At 52.9% G+C, this 8,987-nt stretch overlaps 1 protein-coding gene across 1 annotated transcript; it reads right to left on the bottom strand.

Annotated features, from left to right (window-relative positions):
• Positions 1-1,627: 1,627 nt before the first annotated feature.
• ndufa12 (NADH:ubiquinone oxidoreductase subunit A12) lies at positions 1,628-8,248 on the bottom strand. The gene is made up of 4 exons (XM_042335179.1): positions 8,092-8,248; positions 5,518-5,600; positions 2,325-2,412; positions 1,628-1,909 (listed from the first exon to the last, which is right to left on the bottom strand). Exons 1-4 carry the CDS (start codon positions 8,178-8,180, stop codon positions 1,729-1,731), a joined length of 441 nt encoding a protein of 146 aa, XP_042191113.1. The 5' UTR covers positions 8,181-8,248; the 3' UTR covers positions 1,628-1,728.
• Between the last annotated feature and the right edge of the window lie 739 nt (positions 8,249-8,987).

Genomic DNA, 8,987 nt, shown 5'->3' with positions numbered 1-8,987 from the left:
GTAGTGACTGTGTATTTTGCGGGCAGAACGCAGCACCCAATTGCGCACGGCAGAGTCCCACAAACCATCGTGGATTGAGTGACCAAATTATATTTTGAAAGGGATCATTATCCCCAGAAAAGCGATCTGCCAATCGACTAACAACCGGGTTCCTTCTCACTGCTGGTAAACAGGAGTGTGGAGTAAGGAAACTTGTCCATCGTTTCCCCGGCCCGGGAATCAAACCCGGGTCCTCTCGCTTGCGAGGCGAGGGCTCTAACCACTGAGCTACAGGACTCCACAAAATTAATTTGTGTGCAAGATTCACGAGTATGTGGTCTCTTCTCCTGAGCTCTGTTGTTATGCAGTAAAACTGAGAAAGTTTTAAAAGTAGTTTTGCAAAGTTCGGTCAGACCTTCTGAACACACTGAGCTGCAGCCACAGCTCTCCTGCGGCTGTATACGCTTTACCTGTCTGCCACCTCGTGGCGTGATTGCACCGTTGCTGTCCAGTTTATCCTTAACACTCACAACACACAAGAACTATATCAATAATAATCCTTGCAACTGCGCCTTTGAGACGTCTCAAAGCCTTCACAGGATATATTGTAAAGTGCAGCGACTCTGTATTTTGTGGGCGAAAAGCAGCAGCCAATTGCGCACAAGCAGCGTCCCACACAAACAGTCGTGGGTTGAGTGACCAAATGACTATTATTGTATGCATCCTACCTTTATTCAGGCAGGTTTACTCTGGGATGGTTTGCTGCGCAGCGCATTGTGAAGTGAATCTATCCTCAGTTTAATTGTGTTACTGTTTCAGAAACAGACAGAATAGTATCTCTTCAGGTTGGATGCCTTTTGCCCCAATGGGGTTTTATTTACGTCAGAAGAAATCTGCAAGTTGCTGATTATGCATTATTCTGAGCAGAATGTGCGGCATTCAATTTCTGGTTGTCAAGCAGTAACTCGCAGAAGGCAAGGACATTACCTCAAATAAATGTTCTTCCTGGTAATCTGCCAACTAGAATTTAATCAGATACAATAGGGCTCGGAAAATTACAACTTTGGTTCAGTATTGCAGATACTTAACTGGTTCGACTCCAGCAGTTACCCTAATGCACACTCTGGGCTCCCCTCCAAGCCTTGGCTCTTGCCAACCTGCGCCTAATACTCTCTGGAATTAGGTTGTGTCCCTCCGGGGAGAGAGAGAGAGCGCATTCCATTCGAACAGTCTCTCTCTGGGATTTCCATGTGTAGTTGGGATGTGGGGAGTTCTCAGTTTAGTTTGGATTCTCTTAAGTAACGGTGATGGGTTTCCACATGCCGTTGCTCACAGATGTAGTGAGTCTGAGGGATAGGGTAGGGAGATAAGGAAGTCAATAAGGTGAAAAGACGTTAGAATAACCTTTGCATTTGAATATAGCGCCTAATCGCGTCTCAAAGCACTTTGACAGGAGCCAAGTGGAACAGCTTCCATCTTGTCAACATTCAGCCGAAAAACACGTCAACCAAGAACAATTTTATCATATTTCAGCAAATCGCAAAAACATGACCTGGTGCTAACTGTATAACCTGCAGGTTCCAAAGCCAAGTGTATTGCAGTCACCTTTCTTTTTGTTGGGGGCTTAAAATGAAATGCAAAGAAAAAATAAAGTGCATACAACTTTATTAGGATAAGAACTCCACACGGAAGAAGTCAAGGTAGGAGGGAGGGTAGCATCTCAAGCAGGTCAGTTCAGCTGCGGCCTGTTCACTGCCTGGAGCTTTGTGGTGGAACCCACTGGTGAATCTTCTTGCGAGTGGTTGAGTAAGGTACGTACTGCCCTGCAGTGCCGCTCATATTGAACGTATGCGTCTCCCAGATAAACGGGCGGCTAACTGGCGGGTGGACACTGGGTGCATCATCGGTCATGTAATGGAGCCAGCGATGCCTGAGGTAACCAGAGAATATAAAAGCAGCTTAAAACCTTGGACACCAAGACGCCAGTTCAAAAAACTTCAAAACATTTCAACTGTATGTTTGCTCTTCTCTCGGCAACTTTCATACCAGTCGCAATACCTAACATCAGCAATGCACACACTGAGAGACAAGACTTCCTATTGTAACACACAAATACTAGGGACATAAATACCTCCCAAAGCCCTGACCAAGGTCCATCCAGTTCACCCTCCACCATCCAGGCAGTCACTTGCACAGGTCATGTCCCAGACTACATATGATCTTCATCCACACGTCACCTTAACACGTGATGGAGTGGGAGTTTTTTCCTTTCAAAATACTAAATCATCCACATGCAGAGTTTTACACAGCGACAGAAACAAACGGAATAGACTCGCGAGGTTTACCATTCTGGAGGAACCATAGAACCATCCAGATCCCAGTAGGTATTTTTTCCGTTCATCTCATTGGTGTATTCAACCCATCGATTTCTCCCTGAGATTGAATCACACAGTGAGTTCAGTGGAATATAACCAACAAACTATCTTTCACATAGTCACAAATCACAGACATACATATCAACATTTCCAGATTTAAACAGTACAATGTCAGATTATATTTATTAATGTTTTTAAAGTTTTTAATTAGGAAACTTTTAAAATATAACCAAACACTTATAATCTGTTTAGTATAGCATTCCTTAGCTGTTAGGGCATAGACAAGGCTGTGTTTGTAATGACTAACTTAGGGCCCCTGAGAGGGTACATGTGCCAATTAGCATTTGCAAAGGTAAAGATATATTGGTTTAACCCCGGCTGAGGTCAGGTTCTGATAACTTTCCCTCGTCCGGTGTGTGGGTCCCATGTCATTCTGCCATCTGAGACTTGAGTAATATTGTCCTTGAGCACAGATGTGAGAAACAAAGGCCTCAGAGAGAGGAGTGCACTCCTGGAAATCTGATAGCTCAAGACTAAGAAACAGGGAGATGGCAGAATGCTCCCAATCAGTTGGCCATATCTCTTTCTCCTTAACTGTAATTTTCCCATGCGGAGCGAGCCTACTCAACATGGCTAGCAGCCTGCGGAGGGTGTGGGCCCTCTCTCTGTGCCAAGGGGCGGTGGAGTTACAAACACATAAAAGATGTAACTTTGGAATAGTTGGGAGTTATCGAAGGAGGAACAGTTGTGAACAGCTGGAGGTCAGCAACTTCCCCAATGGAATCGGGTAATATCGGTTTCGTTGAATCTTACTGCTCTACTGAAGCGCTTTGAGACGTTTAGAAAACGTGAAAAGTGCTATATCAAATGCAAGGATTATTTTTATTATTAATGTAACTTAACAATATAATAATTGTACATGTTAAAGCATTAACCCTTGAATTGTGTATGATATCAAAAGATCTGTAATTCACACCAGCTGCATTGGGTAAAGTCTCCTCCTGGCAAACCTTACAACAGTTTGCAACACTGAATGGTGCTTTGAAGATTAATCACCATATATCTTGCTGAATTAATTTATTGGCTACTCCGTAGACTATTCAAACTCTACGTGTTTCATTAATTTTGTATTTTGTCTGACGCCAAGTTTTTTTTTGCTGGGTGTCTGACAGGTGCGGAAACCTGTCACCGTTGCTTAAGAATATCCAAACCAGACTGAGAATTCGAGGCATCCCACCTATACATGGAAATCCCAGAGAGAGATTGTTGGAATGGAATGCACCTCTCTCTCTCTCTCTCTCTCTCTCTGGAGGGATGCATCCATGTTGAGGTAATAATATTAATAATAATCCTTGCATTTGATACAGAGCCTTATCATGTCTTCAAGACACCTCAAAGCGCTTCGCAGGATACACTGTAAAGTGAATTTAGTGTATACTTTGGGGGTGAAACGTGGCAGTCAAATGCGCACAGCAGCGTCTCACAAACAGTCGTAGGATGAGTGACCAATTTTTTTTTAAGGAATTATTACCCCCGGAAAAGCGATCCAACAATCGACTAACAACCAGGTTACGACTTACAGCTGTTAAACAGAGGTGTGTGGAGTAAGGAAACTTGTCCATCGTTTCACCCTCCTGGGAATCAAACCCAGGTCTCTCATTGCAAGGCAAGTACTCTAACCACTGAGCTACAGGACTCCTGGAGTTCCTGCTATAGTTGTCTGGACTGTGGTTAGTTCAGTCAATATAGCTCCGAGCTCTCAATCTCAAATTTGGGGTTCAAGCCTCATGTTAGGTGATTCTTTGACTCTACCCTCTCGCTGCTGACTGGATGGGCCGGAGGGCTCGTTTCTGTCTGTAACTTTCTACAATTCTATCAGAACATCAGAATCATCGAACGACAAACTTTCTTTTGCAAAGTGACGTACACAACTTGATGGGACGGCCTGGGTTTTCTTCACTTTTAAAAAAAAAATCAATCAAAAGTTGACCTCAAAACCGTGTAAATTAGAAGTAATTTGTTTCTGAAATGATGGAACATTTAAGCGCCATCCAGAGAAAGAAAGAGAGAGAGAGAGAGAGAGAGAAAGGAGGGAGGGAGGGAGGAAGATGATATTACAACACTTGTCTAACAACAACTTGCTTTTATATAGTGACCTTCACACACGCAGAGACTAATCACATTTTAAATGTGCTTTTAAATTTTAATCATAACACATTAATCATTAATCAAACCCAACCCAGAACCAAGGACTTGCCAACCAAGAACAACAACAACAACAAATGACATTTACACAGCATTGATACAGCACCTTTCACGTCGGGAGGACGTCCCATGACACCGGACAGTCAGATAATTCCGTCAAATTAAATCAGTTGCTAAACGCAATGAGTCGGCAGGCGTTTGTTAAACAAATATGAAGTAATTTGTCAGTGAACACCAATGCCCAGTACTTGCCCCAAAATAATAATATGCAAAACCACATCTAAATGCTATACTGTGTACAGAGTCTCACCGACATGCAAATCAGTGCTTTAACCAATATGTCAACTGTTGTATCTTTAAACCAGCCCAATTTTTTTCAAGACTATTTTACTCCAACACAGTCTGCTACAGATTAATAAAAAAATATCAGGTATACACAAACCGAGAACAGGCTTTGTCCATACCAAATCACACACATCTGCTCTGCAAAAAAAACGTGTGCAGTCCTAACAGAACCAGAGGAGGTTCAGTGCTTCAGTGCTGTAAAGATTGCGTTCCTCCCTCAGGTCAACCCAACGTGTTGGAGGATTGTGTCATTCCAGTCAGAACCTACAAAACTGATGGTGATTAGTATTCCTGTCCTGTCTCTCGCCCTCGCGCTCTCCGCCGCCACACCACCAAACTCTGGGGCCCTCCCCCTCGCCTCCCTCCCTCCCTCGCCTGCCTCCCTCGCCTCGCTCCCTCCTTCCCTCGCTCCCTCCCCATCTTCAGGTCAAGCTTGAAGACCTTACTCTTCGACCGTGGCTACGGTCCCCCCCCTCCCCCCCCGGCTCGGTGTCGCGCTCTGGGGGACGCTGCCCTGCGAGTTGTTGTTGTTGTTGTTGTGGGGGGGGGGTACTGCCGGCGCTGAACCCGAACGGCAACAAACTGCAAAGTACGGCAAACGTGAGACACTCACCGAAGAAATAGCGCTGGTTTTCAAAGTACCGGTTCCCGGACTTGTCTTCGCCAACGAGTGTCCCGGTTTTCAGGTCACTGACTCTACAACAACAACAACACATTAACACAGACTGAATAAACAACAACAACAGCAACAACAGCAACCTCGGGGTTCCCCTCGACCCTGAGCCGTCCTTTCTCCCTCATATACGCACCACAACCGGCACCGCCTTCCACCACCTCCGGGACATGGCCACTACCTCACCCCTCACCCCCACCCCTCACCCTCACCCCTCACCCCCACCCCTCCCCCTCACCCCTCACCCCTCACGCGGCTGAAACTCTGGTCCACGCCTTTATCCCCTCAAGGCCGGACTATGGGACCTCTCTCCTCGTCGGCCTTCCCGGCCCTCCCTCCACACTGCAGGTCATTCAGAACTCTGCAGCTCGTGTACTGTCCCGCACCAGACACCGCGACCACATCACTCCCACCCTCACCCTCACCCTCGCCCTCACCCTCGCCCTCACCCTCACCCTCGCCCTCACCCTCGCCCTCGCCCTCGCCCTCGCCCTCGCCCTCGCCCTCGCCCTCGCCCTCGCCCTCGCCCTCGCCCTCGCCCTCGCCCTCGCCCTCACCCTCACCCTCACCCTCACCCTCGCCCTCGCTCTCGCCCTCACCCTCACCCTCGCCCTCGCCCTCACCCTCACCCTCACCCTCGCCCTCGCTCTCGCCCTCACCCTCGCCCTCGCTCTCGCCCTCACCCTCACCCTCGCCCTCGCCCTCACCCTCGCCCTCGCTCTCGCCCTCACCCTCACCCTCGCCCTCACCCTCGCCCTCGCCCTCACCCTCACCCTCGCCCTCACCCTCGCCCACACCCTCGCCCTCGCTCTCGCCCTCACCCTCACCCGCGCCCTCACCCTCACTCCCACCCTCACCCTCGCCCTCCCCCTCGCCCTCACCCTCCCCCTCACCCTCGCTCCCACCCTCGCCCTCACCCCCACCCTCACCCTCACCCTCGCCCTCGCTCTCGCCCTCACCCGCGCCCTCACCCTCACTCCCACCCTCGCCCTCGCCCTCACCCTCGCCCTCACTCCCACCCTCGCCCTCACCCCCACCCTCGCCCTCGCTCCCTCCCACCCTCGCCCTCGCTCCCACCCTCGCCCTCGCTCCCACCCTCGCCCTCGCTCCCACCCTCGCCCTCACCCTCGCCCTCACTCCCACCCTCACCCCCACCCTCACCTTCGCCCTCACCCTCCCCCTCGCCCTCGCTCCCATCCTCGCCCTCGCTCCCACCCTCACCCTCGCCCTCACCCCCACCCTCGCCCTCACCCTCCCCTCGCCCTCACCCCACCCTCACCCTCGCCCTCGCCCTCACTCCCCTCCACTGCTCCCCATCCCCCAGAGGATCGAATTCAAGATCCTCGTCCTCACCTACACGGCCATTCCCGGCCTCGCTCCCTCCTCCCTCTCTGACCTACTATCCCCCCACGTACCCCCCGTACCCCTCCGTCTCCGGTCGGCCCCCCATCCCCCGCCCCAACCGCCCGACCATCGGTGGCCTTCAGCCTCTTTCCCCCCTCCTCGCCCCCTCCCTCCCCTCACCCTGACCCCGGGGGCCGATGGCCGGTTGGTTCAGGGGTAAACCTCTGGAGCCCCACAGTCCGGAGGAAACCTCTCGCGCCTCAGAGGTCAATAATTCCGTCACAAAATAAATAATAATAATCTGATGACAGCGAACACCACACACAGTCACTACACTCTGCGGCATATCCTGTGAAGCGCTTTTGAGACGTCCGTTCACGGTGTGTGTCACAGTTTGTGTCTCGGTGTGTGGGTGTGTGTGGGTGTGTGTCACGGTGTGTGGGTGTGTGTCACGGTGTGTGTGTGGGTGTGTGTCACGGTGTGTGTGTGGGTGTGTGTCACGGTGTGTGTGTGGGTGTGTGTCACGGTGTGTGTGGGTGTGTGTGGGTGTGTGTCTCGGTGTGTGTGTGGGTGTGTGTCACGGTGTGTGTGTGGGTGTGTGTCACGGTGTGTGTGTGGGTGTGTGTCACGGTGTGTGTGTGGGTGTGTGTCACGGTGTGTGTGTGGGTGTGTGTCACGGTGTGTGTGGGTGTGTGTGGGTGTGTGTCTCGGTGTGTGTGGGTGTGTGTCACGGTGTGTGGGTGTGTGTCACGGTGTGTGTGTGGGTGTGTGTCCCGGTGTGTGTGGGTGTGTGTCACGGTGTGTGGGTGTGTGTGGGTGTGTGTCACGGTGTGTGTGTGGGTGTGTGTCACGGTGTGTGTGTGGGTGTGTGTCACGGTGTGTGTGGGTGTGTGTGGGTGTGTGTCACGGTGTGTGGGTGTGTGTCACGGTGTGTGTGTGGGTGTGTGTCCCGGTGTGTGTGGGTGTGTGTCACGGTGTGTGGGTGTGTGGGTGTGTGTCACGGTGTGTGTGTGGGTGTGTGTCACGGTGTGTGTGTGGGTGTGTGTCACGGTGTGTGTGGGTGTGTGTCACGGTGTGTGGGTGTGTGTCACGGTGTGTGTGTGGGTGTGTGTCACGGTGTGTGTCACGGTGTGTGTCCCCCCCCCCCGGTGCTGCTCGGCTCCCCCTCACCTCAGGATCTGCCAGAAGGAGCCGCGGAGGCCTCCGTGCGCGCGGACCTGCCCGAGGGCCCGAGTCACACAGCGCAGCACATCCGCCATCTCCGCTCCGTGTGCGGCACCACTCGCCGCCCCGCGGCCCCGCCCCCCGCCACCAGGGGGCGCCCGCCACCCCGGCCCCGCCCCCCGGCCCCGCCCCCAGGGGGCACCGCCACCCCGGCCCCGCCCCCCGGGGCACCGTCACCCCGGCCCCGCCCCCCGGCCCGCGCCACCAGGGGCGCCGTCACCCGGCCCCGCCCCCCAGGGGGCGCCCGTCACCCCGGCCCCGCCCCCAGGGGGCACCGTCACCCCGGCCCCGCCCCCCAGGGGCACCGTCACCCCGGCCCCGCCCCTTCCGCCCTCTCGCCCCTCCCTCTCCCTCCTTCCACTCACCCTAGCCCCTCCCTCTCCCTCCTTCCACTCACCCTAGCCCCTCCCTCTAGCCCCGCCCCTCTCTCTAGCCCCTCCCCTCTCTCTAGCCCCTCCCCCTCTCTCTAGCCCCTCCCCCTCTCTCTAGCCCCTCCCCTCTCTCTGGCCCCTCCCCTCTCTAGCCCCTCCCCTCCCCCTCTCTATAGATGCTGCCTGACCTCCTGAGTGTTCCCGGCGCTGAGTCTATAATCGCACAGTGATGGTCGGAGTTTTCCTCCCACACGTGGCCGGGAATTTTGGGCTGTGGAGGGGTGTGCGGTACATTACCTCGGCTGGTGGGTAAACAACAACAACTTGCACATATATATATATATATATATATAGAGAGAGAGAGAGAGTGCCCTCTGCACAGGATAGCGCTTCAGAGCGCTTGAGACGCTGTAAACCTCGAGAGGAAAGGCAGCCGCGTCACACACTGCGACCAATTCTGGGTCAGCGCCG

This window comes from Callorhinchus milii, unplaced genomic scaffold, assembly GCF_018977255.1.
Source record: "Callorhinchus milii isolate IMCB2004 unplaced genomic scaffold, IMCB_Cmil_1.0 Scaffold5, whole genome shotgun sequence".
In the NCBI taxonomy this organism is placed as follows: domain Eukaryota; kingdom Metazoa; phylum Chordata; class Chondrichthyes; order Chimaeriformes; family Callorhinchidae; genus Callorhinchus; species Callorhinchus milii.
The sequence above is the reverse complement of the archived record's forward strand: the minus strand, read 5'-3'. Positions and strand labels throughout refer to the sequence as shown.